Source organism: Calonectris borealis, chromosome 8 (genome assembly GCF_964195595.1).
Source record: "Calonectris borealis chromosome 8, bCalBor7.hap1.2, whole genome shotgun sequence".
Taxonomy (NCBI): Eukaryota; Metazoa; Chordata; class Aves; order Procellariiformes; family Procellariidae; genus Calonectris; species Calonectris borealis.
The window spans coordinates 13,796,235-13,814,473 of record NC_134319.1 but is presented as its reverse complement, the minus strand read 5'-3'; the positions used below and the strand labels follow the sequence as shown (position 1 = coordinate 13,814,473).

Below are 18,239 nucleotides of genomic sequence, written 5' to 3'. Positions count from 1 at the left end.
GGATTTTTTGAGAGACTCAGATAGTCATCTATCTTTCAGGCAGAATCAGGCCTTGAGGAGTATGATTTAGCAAATCCCATTAAACTGAAAACGAAGGAATTCTCTGAGAATATAGTCAGGTTTAAAATGACTAAATCCATCCTCTCTTTCCTCTAAAAAAAAAAACCACGACTGATCTACAGCATCCTTGAAGCAACCACACATATTAAAAAGGAGCCAAAGTTAGGATTTCTATCATCTGTCATTCTATCAGTCTTTTTTCCATGTAGTTTTCTATAGTTAATAAGAGCTAACCAGGCTGCCAGGGGGGAATATTTCAAGTTAAATGAGGAAATACTGTAAAAGCGTGTTAGAGTGGTGCAATGGGAGGGTTCAAACATGTATGAAACATAGTGTCCATCTTTCTCCCCTTCTACAGCATGGTATTGCCTGAGCTTTTTCTATTACCTCCTGGACTCCACTTCTTAGTAGTATTACTAAGGGACCCTATGATGGGTGCTCAGGTGTTGTTTAATTGGTTTTCCTTTGTAGAAGGAGAATCTGACCCTAGGATAACTCGAAGCACTTAATTTAACTCCTGTCAGTTCTTCCAGTTTCACATCCCCTGTTCTTTCTTCAAACAAAACATCAGCACAAAATTACAGCACCAAGAAATGCACTTAAGGCACACTGTCACACAATATACTGGACAAAAAAATGAGGCAAGGAAATGACCATTAAGCCTAAATTTCTGCTGTTTCATTTATAACATAGTCAATCTTCTCTTTTGTTAATTATAAGGAGATACAGCTGGCAGTCATTGGCTATTTTCTGTAATAACTATTTTGTCTGTTTCCTTTAATTTCCTCAATTCAGTCTTCTAAATTTTGCCCAGAATAATACCTTATAAAAGCACACTAATGAAACGTCTCATTAGCTGCTTTCTTTTGTTACTTCTGTCTTGGCAATGCCACTTAGAATTCAGAGTACAGAAACGGTACTACACCAGCAATTGTGAAGGACTTTGAAACGCTCTGCATGAGCAGCGCTCTAAAAATTCAGCACTGAAAGTGCAACCTTTACTTGTGACCATAACTGTTAACAGCGCTTGATCAGAAAATGACATAAGCCGTTTGTTTTTCCACTGAATTTAAGTGTTTTTGGATTTGTTTAAAATACACACATGAAAACAACATGTGAATAGAACTCAGGAATACAGTTTTAGCTGACTAAACCTTAGAATTGTAGTTTAGAATACCTAAAATCATCTAAATTTCTTAAAATGAGCATCATTTCTGGTTTACAAAAACTTGCAAAACACTTATTTTATTCCAGTCTTTTCAAATGCACTGTAATAAACTTCAGATTAAAAGCGTTGTGAAGATATGCATTGATTTAAGTATGTTTCTCTTAATGTAGATTAAATTGAACAAATAGATATGGAAATATAATGTCTTCCCCCTTCCTAAATCACTAAGATATGAAAAATACTAATTGTTAGATTTGATGTTATTTTCTTCTTTATCCTGAGAGGATTTTCATTACTGAGAAAAAAGGCTTGGATTATTGGTTATATTATTACATTGTCTTTTTGTAAAATATTCTGTCTTCAGACAGAACGTAATGTAACGTAAACCAAAAGAATAACCTTTTGTCAACCTGTAATTATGTACTTGCAAAGATTTAAGGAGCAATGCTCAGTTAGAAATAACATCTAGTCCTTCCTGGAATCCTACTGATGATTTCAAGAAGCTTAACTATTGTAGAGATATGTAAGTTATTTTAAGAATAAAAATAATCTCTTACTTGGTCCTCAAAGGAGATTGCCTGGGCAACATCTCTGGGAAATCCATCAATCACTATACCCTCTTCATCAGGGATCTGCATTAATCTCTGCTTTATCTCAGTTATGGTGGTTTCCTTTCACAGAGAAAAGAAGTTTTTTATTTAATATTGTAAAGGAGGTTTTCTTGATGGTACACATTAATACAGCATGCACAAATCCTTTGAAAGTAAACATTAACACAGGATACGCTGTACCTGAGGGGCCAGTTCTCCGGTAGTAATTATTTTGGCAATTAGACTCCATTTTCTATTGCTGCTTGTGCTGTGGATCTTCTTTCTTAACAATTCACCAACTGATATGTAGTTAAATCCATAACGTTCTGCTATTTTCAAACTCTGTGTTCCTTTACCACTTCCTGGGCCACCTATTGGTAATTATAAGTAAAACATTAAATTAACCTTTCATCTGAAGTACCCAATCACATGTGAAATCCTTGCTCTCGGCACCAATTTTCCAAACATTATTAGAGCAAAGCTTGCAGTTGCATGACTTGTTACCAGCCATTTAGAAATGGGTCTCATCTACCTGATCATTAAGGTAACAGTTTGTAAAATGAAGTAAAAAAAAAAGAATACAAATCTACTTGCATATTAAAAATAAACATGTTCTTTTAGGCTTGATCTCATTCTAATGCTGTTCCTGGAAAGAAATTTTTCTTGATTTGTAGTAGAGGAAGAGACAAATGAACTGGTCCCTTCTTGAACTCTGTGAATCCAAAGATAGAGCCAGATAGTCGGAAGCGTATTCATGTCAGAAAGAATCATACTTGCTTAAATAAGCCAATGAAATCAATGGACTAGTCATGAAATGGAACTAATAAAATCTGCTCCTAAATATGCTTGTGTGAGTTTCTGAGGTTTTCTGATTTCAAAATGCAGAAAAAATATTAAATAATCATCTGAGATGTTTCCATAGTGATTTGGTACAAGGACTTTTATTGAACCACGCATACTTCTGGTATTGATGCTTGAAGCATCTGATAGAGAAGCAATTTGTTAGGTTCAACTTGCTGGACAACTCGAAGAATAAAGAGACCCTTTAATATAGCACAGGCAGAATAGGTATCAAAATCACAGAAAACAGCCACATTACATACCAGGGAATGCTGAAGTGAAGGTCAATTGGACAGCAGAAGCAAGAATGCATGTAAAAAAAATCAGACTATGTCTGAACTAAAAGGACACACTATGATGTGAAGAACAGAGAAACTGGAATCCACTACATAAAAATAGGGAAATTTTTTGATAAAAATAAATGTTTCTATATACAAAAGTGTATGTTACTGAATAGCATAACAAAGCAAAACCAAAACAAATGTTTTGATATTAATTGCCAACACTAAGTAGCTATATTTTGGAAAATTGTGTGTGAGAACATTGAATTTTATTTCAACAGACAAAGAATTAAGATTTATTAAAAATATAATATACGTTTTCTATGAATCTGAAAATACAGCAATGCAATGAAAGTAAATATGAATGCAATGAGCTTCTTATATTTTCTGTATTATTCTCATAAATAGCTTTTAGGCATTTATATAATTAATACAGATTTGACTGCAGGATAAGCTTTACAATATTGCTTTAAAATATATGGTTATGACACGCTCTGTGTAAGCAGTTCAAACCTGTGCCCCAATATTACATGTCAGAGAGCTTTCAGCATCACCAGTAGTCACTAGGAACTCTTCTGTACCCCTGACGCTGTGATGGTAACTCTCCTCCTGGCCTTTGCAACTCAGATCAGGACCCATTTGAAGAGAATGCACAGGGAAACTTGCATATTGTTAAGGTGTTCCCATACCCTTGCCCACAGTTTAGTTACACCCTTGGGAAAAAAAAGGCTTTGTCATTATCCAATTAGTTTAAATAATGCTTAAATCAAGCCAGGTTAAGATAAATGCAAATACAAGCATTTTATCTGTAACATCCAACTAGTCAATACAGCTACAGATGTTCATAAAACACACAAGCAAAGAAATGAAAGAAAAACTATATCTTATCTCTGTACAGTAAGGTTACAATTGAAAAATATTTTTCCCTCATTCAGCTCACTTGCTGTTTCCCTCCTAAAAAGGTACATGCTTTCTCTCTTCTTTCAACAGATTATGTTATGTTATACAGCTATTCCATTTCAGTTCTTCTAGGTGATCTAGATGGGCTTAGTTTTTTCAGCTTGAACTCTTTCTTTCATAGACAGTTCAGCTATCCTCTTTGTTAGAATAAAGGATGTTTCCCTTTTGTAGATATGCAAGCATCCGACATACTAGGAATCATCACCTCCACTAAAGTGGCTACAAAGCAATTCTGCTTCGGCTCTCCCCGCTCCCTTTGATGGCATGTTCAGCCTTCCCCATGACAAATGCATTTCACCAAACCTTACATTGTGTTTCACTCCTGTAACAAAAACGTACCTGATACAAAGGTTCAAACAAGGTAATTCCATGTAGTTTACAGTTTATTACAGGCTCTTGGTAATCTGGAATGATAGTAGGTTTGGAGTAACTGATTCCCAGTGTCTTTTTTCTTACGTAGATGAAAACAACAGCACAAAGAAGCACAACTAATTGTTTGATGATTGCTGCCGGTTTGTATGGAGCAGATTTTGCGAGGTGAATGAATAGGATTAATTACTCGTTACTGGAATGGCTACTCACTCTGTGTAAAGATTTCCATAAGCAACCCTCTCTCTCTATATAAAGCCACATATTGCAATCTAATGAGCATAAATATAAATAATGTATCTTATATATGTGTGTGTTTATACAAACGTGTAGCATCTATTATTATTAATTTATGTGGCTTTATTTACTGTCAATAATCCTAACTCCTAGACAAAAGGGGCGATAGGTTGTGACTGTGCTTCAGAGAAAAGGGTTTATAAAACATACTGGAGCCAATGCAGTGCTTAATTCCTGCAGATATAAAACTTCCAACAAAAGAAATTCAGTTTATTTCAGACTCAAGACAAGTTTGAAACAGACTATGTTGCACCCCAGAAACAATGAAGTGCAAAACATATATAGGTAACACGTAGAAAATTAGAAACAGAAAATTTGACATGGAAAATAGTATCCCTATTCCAGCAGAGATACAAAAGATGCCAGAAAAACAGAACTGTTACTTGAAAAAACATCAGTCTCTGTAAAACTATAAAATAGCTGAAAAAACTTTTTGAAACCAAGTAGGTAGACTTTACACTCCTGTTTGGGAGAGCTTTGCTTTGCCATTAAAGAGAAGCAGAAAAAAAAATGTGTAGCTCGGCACTTCTTTCAATTTAGATTTGCAAGCAGAAAAAAACTAATAAAGTATTTGCTTTAATGTTCACAAACTTCTCATACCTTTTGTTTTTCTCAGTCCAAAAATACCCCTTTATAGCAAGCTGGGATTATCCATTTACAATCTAAGGGGAAACATTCAGGTAATAAAATAAGAGAAAAGTGATAGGACAAAATTACTTCCATCGTTATAATTTATTGGACTATGTATCCATTCCTGACTCTTTGATAAATCATACCGACAAACTGTTCACAAGAAAGGAAAATCAAATCACTTTTGTTTTTCATTCTTTTCACTTATTCTGAGATTATACATTATTCAAGAAAAGCGTGATTATTTTACATATTTCTTAGAAGATGTCTAGACTAGGGAACATTTGTTGCATCTAAAATTATGTTTGCTAACTGGTTTCAAGTGAAGATTTCCATGCCCAAAAAGCATCTAAAGCAGTTGTTTTAATCTAGTTTTGTCAATGGAAGTTCAAAATTTCAATTTTGCTTATACTGTTGTAAATTCAAAATAAATTCATGTAATAATAGGATTTCTGAAAAGACTTATGATTTTAAAATCTAGCTGTGGACTGGATTTAACGAATCAATGGGCCAGCCGGCTGCTGACAGCACTCTCTTTGATCTATCCTTTAAAATTTGATTATAAAAGGAAAACATATTCTTTTAATATTAACTAATATTTTTAATTAAGTGCAGTTTAAAAACATACGGAACTTTGAGGCTAATGACACCAGGTAATTAATTTTTTAAGATCTTTGTATTCAGGCTGTATCAATAGTAAAAATGTGTTTGTCAAAATATGTTAGGAAGCACATTTTTAAACACAATCTAGTTTCCTAGTGTTATAATGCCTTAGAAACTTAATTTTCCAGTGATTCAGATGTGTGCCATCCTGGCTGGTTCCATTTGATTTTTCTAAAATCCAGTCACATACTCACTTTGCAGCTTTGCAGCTTTACATTTCACCAGAAGACTTTTCTACAAACACAGAAAAAGAACAATCCCCCCCCACCTTTATAAGCGAGTTCTCTTTTGCCTTGGAGCTACCTGGTTCATTATAAGGATGACAGATTTCATAAAGCAAGGAAGTTGTAAAAACCTTTATGGAAGCATTAAAAAGATCTTGGGCTAATGCATTATTAAAGAAAAGTTCACCTAATATGCGAAGCAGAAGACAGGTCTTTAATTTCTATTCATTTCAATCCCCAACAACGAATAGGATCAGTACCATCTGAGCTAGGCAGTATGGTTAGTTATCACTAGTTAGACATAAATAGCTTGCTTAACTGAAGTTTTCGCTGGCATTTTGTGCAAACTGAAAAATATGCAACACATTTTTGTGTACAATATTTGCCTCTTGAAATTAATAGTACACTTTTTTTCACTTTCTCTCTTTCATTGAGTATATTAGTTATTCTTTTATTCTTTCCAGCACGTGTTTTTATGTGCTTTCTCAATAGAAGGTTGAATTTGGGAGAAATTTTCTTGATACTGTACAAAATTGGACAATAGCTGCTAAGCTACATATAGTGTTGTGTTTCTATCAGATCACACCATAATAGACAGATTCAGAGAAACTCAGTTGGAAAATAAACGTGAAATAGCCTTTGTGGAATGTTTACAATGTTCCCTATATAAATGAGGGAAAAGAAAAGCTCCGTAAAATCCATGGTCTGTTCACTATATGCTGCCGTTCAAGGATTTCACTTCAAATACCCCTGCACTCAGTTCCAGAGGTGAAAGTCAATCTCTCTTTATTTCACCTAGATCAAACCTTCATTCATCACCCTACTGCAACAGAGCTACACAGATTTCAATGCATTAAGAGCCTTCTGTGGTCACTGAAAAGGAGCCAGTTTTTCTTCTGTATGAAAAGGAAGGCTAGCTAATTAATTAAGATGAAAGAAAGGCATGTGTTATTTCTCCATCTCATTCAAGCTTTACAGTTCAACAGTGCATGGAGAGATTTGCACGTTGAGATCTGTAATGCTGAAAACAAAAGGTTAAGAAAATTCAAATGCCTGAGCAATTCTTTTGGCATACCACAAATATCTAGAAAAATGCCTGGTTTTCTGTTTTCAATATATTGCAATATCACATTTCCAAGACCTGCTGGATGCAGAGCCTAGAGGACATGCTGTTCTTAGAGATCCCACTCTATAATACAGAGAAGACATTTCTGTTCTCTTTTACTATACTACATACTATTCTCTGTTATGGAAGCAATAGCTCTCTTTAATATGAATAAGGCTTTATGAACTAAAAATGTGATTCTCCATCACCTGGCACCTGTGCTGTAACTATTTAAAGAGTCCAGAGAATCAGAGAATTAGGCCTGGTGGTAAAATTTCAAAAGACAACTATTTCAGATGACAAGGAAACTAATTCAAAGAACTTAAATTCAGAAACAGAATAAAACGTTGATTTAGACTTAAATTGCTATTTCTTAATAAACAGTAGACTTGTCTGAGGCTGGAAAGTACGAGTTGCCTAGAAAGGACACTAAACAGCACACAAGAGAGAACTTGGGGAGAGAGCACAATTAACTAATGCTAACTGATTGCTCACTTTCCCTGAAGATGGCACAGGATTCATTCACCAAATATCTAGGGATTCATTTATCAATGCAATGGACTAGTGACCATGTATGCTCGCTCCAGCTGGACAAACCGATCAGTTTTCAAGGTTCTAAATATAGAGGACAACAGTTCCCTATCACCTTTTTGAGCTGGCTTATCCAATATTTTTAAATATCCTTTTTTGTGAGCAGCTTTGAGTACATCTACGATAGTGTTTTAGTTCATATCTGGAGCACGCTTTGGAAGAGCACTTTGGTTCACATGGTGAAGCTGTTTTGAAATGCATGAGTCGGGTTCATTTTAGATTAAATCAAACTGGCAGATGTGCTCCATAAGCAAACCATGAGCTCTCCAGCTGCTAATGGGCATTCAGTCTACAGAACATGACCACAGGTGCTCACTGTAACCCCTAAAATGCTTACAGTTGGGATGCTATATCCTCAGCACTAACAATTTCACTTTCTGATATACTCTAATTGGGCTGCATCACTTGCTACGGCAGATGGAAGAATTGTATTTAAATACATATAGGCATTCAATGTATTTGCAGTACAAAAAATAAAGGCAAAGTAACAAAGATAAAATCTTGTCAAAATGACTCTGCCTTCATACCTATGACAAGGATAATTTTTGGTCGAGGTCTTGCAGGATCAAATACATCATACTCCTCAATTAGCTCAGCAGTTTCAGAGAGGTCGGTGTCACTTTCTATCGAAAACTGTTGGATTGGAGGAAGTCGGTCATACCGTCGGTATGGGAAGTTAGAATTATCAGGCATCACTGTAAAATAGTAAGATAAACTGGGAATTGTGGAAATACACAGACAACTCAAAATCTATTCATATATGCAGATTTAAATATAATAAATAAACATAAAATATAAATATTTCCTAATTTTACAATGTACTTGCTGTTACTATATTAAATATTCCTTGTCTCTATTTAGCTGATCTATTAAATCAGAACCAGTAGGAGTGAGTTTTCTTTGGTGTTTCTTTACAAGCACATCAGCTTTTCTGTGAAAATCTGCCCATAGCACCCAGAGTTCGGCAGTGGCCTCTGAGAAGAAAAACGTATTGTGCAGATAACCTGTACTATTACCTCTTTTGGTGATACATGTTGTACACAGAGAAAGAGATAGTATTCTTGCTAATTAGCTTAATGAAATGCTGGATGGCAAGAAAGAATAACTATGGCAACTGAAAGATGAGCTAATGACTCTTTGTTAACATTACAGTTAAAATAATTACAGGTATTGGTATGACATTTGCTTAGATTTTATAAGATGCACCTTTTTCTAAGTGTTTATCATTTACATTGTATTTAGTAAATTAGCATATAGCTCCAATATGAACTAGAAAAATAACCTAGTGTAACTGCATTGAAGTTATTATGTATGTCATCCATAAGGACCATATAAACCAAGTGCACTGAGCCAACTTTGCCCCTATCTTTGCAAATGTTTTAGGTAGGATACGAGAAATCTCTCCACTAATGTGTTAAACATTTACACAGCAAACATCCACCATCAGGCTGCAAAATGATCACAATTTCCTCTCCTGCATAGCAGCATCCGTTATGGGAGGAGAAGAATGCCAAAACACAAGGAAACAGAATCCTTGTGTCTTTTGCCTAAGGAAAATCAGAATAAGGCATGATCTGCTATAGAAGTAAGTATAAAATAATTCAGTAGTGAATGTAAAACCAGCCACAGCACAAGAAATACAATCATTTTTATATTTAATACATTACCATTCCTGAAAAAAGACCTCCTGGATTGTCCTCCATTGAGTGGAGGCAGGGTTTTCTTTTCTGGGCTGACAAAAGTGTCCCATTTCACTTTTTCTGGCCCTCCAAGCTCTTTCACTTTCTGCAAACAGCTTTCCAAATATTCAATTGGGTCATCGGGTTTGTAACACATTAATCCATTCAACAGACTCTGCAAAGTAAAATCAGAAATACACACTGTAATGATAGATGCCAGGACAAAACAAGCACTTTGACTTTGAATTTTACTTTACACAGAGAAGCCCCACATTCCTTGTATATTCAGACTCTGTGTTTCAAGCCAATGCATGAGAGTGAGGCCTGCAAAACTGTATGATTTTGGTTTGCCGGTGTCACAAAAATGATTCAGAACAGGAAGCTCGTGGCTATATCTTTATATTTGTCTGCTTGCACTGTAATAAAAACTGAAAATAGTAAAAAATTTCCCTACATTTTTCTTAGAACTACCACTGGCAAATACACGCAGAGCAATGCACGCGCTAGATAGCCCCAAAAGTTACATATTCTATGTAGCCTATTAGATCACTGAAACATATCTTTTACTTAAAGACCAGTGCACCCACAAGTATCTTATCTATATTCTTGAGTCAACACTTACAAAAATAATGAAAACAAGGTTTTTAAAAATCACGAGAAATACTAATATCATCTTGATCAAACCCCCCCCCCAAAAAAAAACCCAAACCCAAAGTTCATAGGTGCTTCCAGATTTAATTGACCAGAAATTCCCAGCCATTAGAAAACCCCTGTCTACAGTATTAATTCTGCATCCATCGTACCTATGGGCATTATGGGGAGTGTGGAAGAAGGAATGCCAGGCCCTCCTTTGATGCATGGTAATTGATTTCCCTTGACAAAGTGATACATAAGTCATCATCTCACTTCGCCACAAGACAGCTGCATCCAACCTTCTCTTAACAATAAATGTCTTTCAGGATGATTTCTGTTCCTTTGTGCTTTTCCTAATTTTTGTGCAAATAAACTTGAGGGTCACAGTTGATATTAGTAATAAACATAAATAGCTCCAATTCAGGATTTGCTCAGTTATTTGTTATCTACAGTTTATACGATAGTTGTTATTTACACACATTTGTATTTATAAAATAGGATATAATTTATATGCATCTATGCCCTTATTATACTACTTAACTGATCACAGCAACTAGCCATGTATTTTTGCAGAAGATATGCACCATTTTTTAAAAATTGCTAGCTCAAGCTTTGAGCCTCTACAGAAAAACAGTTTTGTTTCCATCTCTTGTTAAACCATTCACATTCTAAATGTGCTAGTAAAACGTTAGCATGGTCTATGTCCTGTAATTTTCAAATACATTAAAAAATGTCTCGCTTCAGAACAGACCAGGGAAAATACATACATGTCTCTGTGTGTGTGTGTGCGTGTTTTATATAGATGGCAGGTTGTCTGATTCGAAAAAAAAAAAAAATCCACATTTCACAGGGAAGTATTTATCAACCATTAGCAGCAGGTAACTTGCAGGAAGCTAAGCAAAACCTCGCTAAACAGTTGTGGCTTTTTTTTTCTCCCAGCCCAATGAAGATCTGGAGAAAACCTGAAAGATACCCCCGCCCGAATTCCTCGGCAGAGCGGCCCCGGGGGTCCTTTGCCCAGGGGACGCACAAGTTCGCTGCCTCCCCCGGCGGCTGAAGGAGGGCAGACGCGGCCGCCCGCAGCGCCGCGGCGGGGCGCGGCCGCCCAGCTGCCTGCGCGCCCGCGGAGGCTCACGGCAGGTGGGCAGCGGCGGCCGCTCCCCCGCCGGCTGGGCGGCCGGCAGCTCCCAGCCCGGCCCGCGGGGCGCTGCCGGGCGGCCCCGGGAGCCGCGGTCACCCGGCAGCGCCCCCCGGCCCGAGCTGGGGGCCAGCCCTCCGCGGCGCGGCTCCCCGCGCAAGGTACGCGCGCCGCAGCCTCCTCTGCCTGCTCCGTCCTTCCAGCCACCTTCAGCCCGCTGCCCGCCGCGGGGTCCCAGCGCGGAGCACCCCCGACGGGGCGGAAAACGCTCCCCCCGCTCCGCCTCGCCTACCTCGAAAAGCTGCGGGATCTCCCTGCGGGCCAGATACTCCTTCGCCTCGCCGGCGCTCATACCGCCAGCCGGGGACGGGGGCGCCGGCGGGGCGCCGGTGGCAGCGCCGAGCCCCGCGCACGGCACGGCGCGGCGCGGCGGTGCAATGCGGGAGCCTCGGCGAGGCTTCCGCGGGCGGGCGAGCCGGGGCGGGGGGGAGGAGGGAGGCAGGCTGCCCGCCTCCCCGTCCCCGCTGCACGGAGGGAGCGAGAGCACGTTTTCCCCCGGCGGGGAGGAAGAGCGTGCGCAGGCTGGCGGGGAAAGTTTCGGGGTGCCTGCGGTGAGGCGCCCGAGCGGAGGCGGTGAGGGGTTGTGCCTGGCTGTGAGGGGTTGTGCCTGGCTGTGAGCCGCAGGCAAGGTGCCCCGGCAGGGATCGGACCCCGGCTCCCCGGGCGGCACCGCCTGCTTTTGCCGTCCTCAGGCGCGCCCCGCACGCTGGGAGGGCTGTGGCAGGGAGTGCGGGGAGGGCTGTGCACGGGCGCAGCGCAGAGGTGGTGGAAGCCTCCCGGTTACCGCGGTCTCTGCCCTTGGCATCGTTTTTTGGCGTTTTGAAGAGCGAGGCATTTCATACACTTTGGGCTAGTAGGCGGCCATGAACTATGATCACTCGTGAGCATCTGTGATCGTCGGGTCACAGAAAGAGACCTGAAGACATCTCTGGTCCAAACTCCTGCTCAGAGCAAGGGCAAGTCAGACCAGTTCACTCAGGACTTCACCTAGTCTCATCTTGCAAAACCTCCAAGGATGGAGACTGCATAGCCTCTCTGGGCAACCTGTGCTTGGCCGGCCTCGTGGTGAAAAAAGGGTTTTCTTCTATCGGTTAGCACCTCCCTTGTCTCAGTTTGTTTCTTGCCCACCATTGCACTGTTGTGAAGAGCCTGGCTCCATCTTCATAACCACCTCACAACCATTGGAGAGCTGGAATTGTGTCCCCTCTAAGCCTTGCCACAGGCTGAACAAGCGCAGTTCCCTCAACCTCTCCTCAAGGGCAAGTGCTCTCATCCCCAACCATCTTTGTGGCTGTCCACTCAACTCACTCCAGTTTATCAACATCTCTCTCTTGCTGGAGAGCCCCAAACAGGATGCATTATTCTAGATGTGCTCTGAGGAGTGCTAAGTAGGGGGTAGCTTCTGTGATACTCTGTAGCATACTGGAAGTCAGAGTAGATTATTTCAGTTGCTTAATTGTTCTATATCAAGTCTGATGTTCCAATTAGATCTTAATTTTATTGATTATCTTTTCTAACAAACACCCATGTAATTTCACTGATGCACACCCTAACAGAAATAGGTTACATAAATGGAAGCTTATGAACAACAGTGAGCAACTGCTTTCCGTATCTCGTATTTTTCAGACATAGGTTAGGTCTTCTCAGGAGTCTTTTAAGCAGCTTCTCCCCCTTCTGTTTGATTTGTGGATCAATTCAGTTTGACAAGCTTCTCCCTCTCAGCTGTGGCCATGTTCCTTGTTTTGCTGCTTCTGTGGTTGAAGTGCCCCCTTTTTCCTCTGCCCTGCCTCCAGCTTTTTATGTAGACACTTTCCTTTTTCCTGGAGAGGCTTCCAGTCCTTGTTCATTCCCCAAACTGCTAAACACTGCCTCAGGGGCCGTCCCATGATCTTCTTCTGACAAACTGGACTGGAAGGTTTTCCAAGTCATCCAGTTACTCCCAGCAGCTTCCACTTGAAGGGCAGCCACTAACGTCCCTTCGCAGCAATCCACTGATGGATGGCCTATTCTCCACTCCAACTGAAGTATCTCTGGAAAGAAGTTTGGATTCGACAGCTTAAGATCCTTTCCAGCTCCATTTTCAATGAATCCAGTGGTGTCCACTTAGGGAAGCTGCAGAAATGTCACTGAATTGGCACTTCTCACATGTTTAAGGAAGACCTTAGTCTTCACTGGGGAGTTTAATCAGCATTCTGCAGTCTTTCTCATCCTCCTATGAACTCTGGATGTGGCTTTAACCCTACTTTCTCTTACTAAGATTTTAATACATCCAAATGTAAATTCATTGAAAAGCACAGTATCTTAATTTTCATTGAGTAAAAAATAGAGTAGGCTCCAATGTCCGAATCAAAAGATATGACGTATAATTCCTTTTAAAAGACCTTAAGTGAAGCTTGACAAGAGGAACATGGAATTAAATTAAATAGATATTTTCTTAAAATAGGATCTTTCTTAAGGAGGGCTAATGGAAGATGCCATTCTATTTAGGAAGACAGAGCTGTGGTTTTGGCATTTTGTGGTTTTAATTTTTTTTTTTAGTTTATACAAAAAAATTCACCTGTATTATCGTTGTCTCAGACAAATTTATAGGCTTTCAGCTTATATATTTTTATATCTTCAACATTTATGGGTAATTAGTATCTCATCCAATGTCCTGGATTGATAGAAAAAAAAATTTCCTTTCACATGCTTTCCATGGCATCTTCCTCAGGAATGTGAAAAATTTTTGTGTAAAGTCTTGTCTGAGATGTTTTTTTTACTGTAGGCTCCCAGGCATTTTGCTCAGTTAGGAAATGCTAACAGAAAATAAAAATTCTGACTGTTCTGCCATAAAACTATTATCATTATGCACATCTACATTATTGTTCAAAAAAAGAGTGATTTTGAGCTAATCTGATTTTTGTTGCACAAAATCAAATTCTGTGTTGTGGAAATTCCCCCCTCAGAAAAAATACTGCTATTTAGGAAATCTGTCAGACTGAATGTGTGAAATGTATCTGGAAAGGATATTTTTGGATCTAATAATATGGTACCTGCTTCTAGAAGTAATTTGTTACGCGTCTGCCTTTGGCAAAATCCCCATATTGAAACAGGGTCACAGTGGGTGCTTCTCAAAGGCTCTGAAGAACACTGGCAGCAAAGGATTAAGAATATATTAACTAAATACAAAGCTGGGTTATTTGTCATTTCAGGTATGTAGGTAACGTAAAGGCAGCTGTTAGAAGGTTAGCTGTTTGTCATTTAACAGTATCTGATCAAGAGTGTGGATGGAAATCAAGTGGTCTTACTGCCTTAGAAAATAACACAGGATACAAAAAAGTTCACAGAAATGGGAACATGGATTTGAACATGAGAGCACTGCCCAGTCCTGAAGGTACGGGCAGCTCTTCATGGGACTGGGGTGAGGCTGAAGGATCACTTTGGTTATACTTCTACCACTTCCTACCTCTTCTGGAGGGGAAGAAGCTACAGTAGAAAGAACAAAATTTTGCTATCAAAATGATAACAGTTCTGGAAATTCATCTTGAAAACTTCTTATGGATCCTATACCATTGGGCTGATTCCATTCTCATTCTTGTTGGTTCCTCCAGTAAATACATGAAGCTGAACTAATACGAAATTAGTATGGGATCAGCTGGAATATGCTGTTCTAGGCCTTCTCCTCTTCTTGGTTAAACCAATTACCTAACACGCATAGCCTTCAGTCAAAGCTTAATTAGGTTCTATGTTTTCAAAAATCACTTCAGAATCCCCCAGTATTTTATAAGCGTCATCTAGTTTTTTGTCTAGTGCCTGTTCAAGCACTAGTGGCTGACATTTTTCACATAAGCTGCTGCTCTGCTAGATGTCTTTATTAAATCAGAACTGATGTCCTTGGATTGATGCGCTTATACAGGCTGGTGCAAGATACGTGGACAGTTTGTAGATTCTGTAAGTAAAACAATCATGTGTAGCCTTTTTAATTGAATATGCTGAATTATATGTTTCTGATCCAGAAATAATATGCATTTTAATGTAAATGCAGAACTTATTTGCAGCCCCGCATTGTGCCTAGTGTGGTGTAAATTAATCCAAGATTGCTAAAACGATCTTTTCATTTTAATGAGAAACCTGTTTCTGAACTCTTCTGCTACAGTGTCGTTAACGTTTTTTTTAAACCTGCTGTTTTCTCTCCCCTTTCTTTTCCTCTTTGCTAAACCTTTTTTTTCTTTTTTACTAATATCTAAACAGGTTACTTAAGTGAATTAAATCACTAATTGAAAGGTAGTGAAAATTCTACCTAGAAAAATCTAATCTCTGGATCTAATTTTCACTGAGTCCCAGAACTGCCATTTTATGTAACTTTTGTGGACACCAAGATGAATAAAACCTGGGAGGGAAGAAAGAAGGTTGTGCCACTTTAAAGTTTGAGGATGCATATTTCAATTTGCTGAGAAAAAAAAATTTAAAAAATGCTATGATCAAGTCACTCCTTGACCTTTGTTTTGATAAACTAAGTAGCTGTAGCTTTTATTTTCCAATTACAGTGTAATCATTCTTGTGACCCTTCCCTGAACTCTTTCCAATTTATCAACAGGCATCTTCAGCGAAGGCATCAAACAAGACACGCTCTTCCAGAAATCGTCACACCAGTGCCAGGTACTGATGTGGTTCAGCCTGCCTGTAACATCCTCACAGTCCTCACTCTGTTGTTTTCACACTGGTGGACTGAATTTGTGCACTGGCCCTGGTGTTGCAATGGGGTTCAGCTTTAGCTGGTTATCTAGCCGGGTCCCAGCAGCTCTGCTTTCCACTCTATTTTCTCACATAGATTCCTCCACTCTAGGATCAACACCTGCTCTTTACTCTTTGATGTAGAACTTACATATTTGTTTGCAGCCAATTTAAATCAAGAAATCAGCTTGCTCAGTACCAATGGGCTGTCCCCTTTGTGAGTCACCACTTCCCTAGTCTTTGTTATCTGCCAGTGGTACCAGTGATTTTCTTTTTTTTTTTTTTTGGTAATCAATAAAACTGTTACACATCACATGGCCAAAACACAGTTCCCAAGGGATCAAACTAGAAACTCACTTAATATTTCCCATTTACACTTCACTTTTGAGACTAGTCAATTAGTCATTAAATATATGTGCATTAATTTTTATTCATTCAGGTTTCCTAAACAAAATATCCTGCAGCACTAAATAAATGCCTTCAGATCAGCACTTTTTCTTCATCAGCCAAACAAACCTTCTTGAACAAGTATCTGTGGATAGATCTGAGAGGATCTATTTTTCAAACACTGGCATTGACTAGCATTAATTAAATTCCATACAAACTATATTCCGGTATGTTCTTATCAGTTCTGTATTTTACTAAGTTCCATGTTAGATGGACAGGCCTGTAATTCCCTATGCCACTACCCCTTTAAAGTACTGATCTAACATATTCCCAGAATGCAAATATTTCAAGGGTTCTTAGAGGCCCGAAATGTCCTTTCCAGCTCTTTTAAAAGTCTGATAGAAGTTATCCAAATATGCAGATTTACTCAGTTGTTTTTAATGGCTACTATTTATAAAACTTACCTGACTACAACTGTAATGGAGAATGTTTCATCATCATTCTATGGTGTAATTACATCATCTGATTATTTCTTTATATACAGAACAGAAATATTTAGTGAAGGCTTCCAATTGCTTTTGTTATATCTATGCAACCATATTCCAATAATACTGTTAGGATCCTTTTCTTTCTTCTGTTCAGAAAAACAGCTCTTTTAAATGCTGGTTTTACATCATTTTGTTTCCCTACTCATTTTTTTGCACAGTTCTTAAATCTCTCACATAGATTTCTTGTGGCTTCTAGTATTTGTTATAGATGTTTTTCTTATTCATACGTATCTTTATTTTCAAGCCAAATTGCTTTTTAATCAGTGCTGTCTTCTTTTTTTTCAGTCATAGGTTGTTAGTATTTTGGCTGTTTTGTTAGCATTTCTTAATTCCCAATTATCATGCATATTTTCCTATTTGAGTCCTTAGGCTCGATCTGGCTCACAATAATTAGATAGCATGAGGATATCGTACAGGCATTATGTAACTTAACAAATTCAAGGTTACCACCTCAGGAAGTCCTTAAGCCTAGTGAGATGGAAGGCAGGAGATCTTGTAGAGGTCTTCCTTGTTCTTAACATCGTCCCTAAGACGGCTGGTCAGTACTGGTGAGAACACAGACTGGGGGCTTACACAGACTTTCAGTCTGATCCATTACACCTTCCTGATGCTTTTTGCTTTTATTTTATGTCACTTAAACCGAAATTCCGCGCCTCCCCCCATGTTATAGAAATTGCTTTTTGGGAGGGTTTTGTCTTCCTCAGTTACCATTTTTCAGTAACTGATTAATAAACACTCCAAATAATTTGATACTGAACCTTCAATGACTTAGAAACACTGTGCTATTTTTTCCAAATAAAGTCTTAATTTCCCTGCCTTTTCGTCCTAAGGATCCAACCACAGATTTTAAGGTTCTAATCTATGAATTGTCCCCAAATAGATGCTAACAATAAAGCAATTTCAGTTCATCTTGTTTACTCTTTATGAACTAAGGAAATTCGGGTAGCTGTAGAAAAACAAAAACACAAAGAAACACAGCAAAATTAAATTAATAAAATAGGCTTGAACTGAACAATGACTTGTGGGTGGTGGTGGTGAGAATAGAAAAGAATTCAATCACAGCTGTTAGACCTTGTCCTGAGAACACTACGGAGCATAAGATTGTTAGAACATATGAGTCCCTGCTACTTACCATTTGGGTTTTATTTCAGTGGTATAATGGACCGGTGCCTTATGACATTATTTCTATAACCTGTTTTTCAATCATACACTGAAAATCTTCCCTACTTGAAAATCACCTTGATACAAAGTACAGCTCTTGAAAAGATAAGGCTCTTGACTTTTTTTTTTTAATAGAAAGCTA

At 38.6% G+C, this 18,239-nt stretch overlaps 1 protein-coding gene across 3 annotated transcripts in view; it reads right to left on the bottom strand.

Annotated features, from left to right (window-relative positions):
* Positions 1 to 11,969, bottom strand: part of AK5 (adenylate kinase 5) — a 98,350-nt gene extending 86,381 nt beyond the window's left edge. The window contains exons 1-6 of one of the 3 annotated variants that reach the window (XM_075156057.1): positions 11,521 to 11,841; positions 10,261 to 10,443; positions 9,446 to 9,632; positions 8,306 to 8,473; positions 2,020 to 2,189; positions 1,786 to 1,899 (exon numbers count right to left, since the gene is read on the bottom strand). In XM_075156057.1, coding sequence (XP_075012158.1) covers positions 1,786 to 1,899; positions 2,020 to 2,189; positions 8,306 to 8,473; positions 9,446 to 9,614 — 621 coding nt within the window. In that variant the 5' untranslated portion in view covers positions 9,615 to 9,632; positions 10,261 to 10,443; positions 11,521 to 11,841. Of the gene's footprint in view, positions 1 to 1,785; positions 1,900 to 2,019; positions 2,190 to 8,305; positions 8,474 to 9,445; positions 9,633 to 10,260; positions 10,444 to 11,520 lie in introns of all 3 variants that reach the window. The other 2 variants (XM_075156056.1, XM_075156055.1) reach the window with 2 other exon arrangements.
* Between the last annotated feature and the right edge of the window lie 6,270 nt (positions 11,970 to 18,239).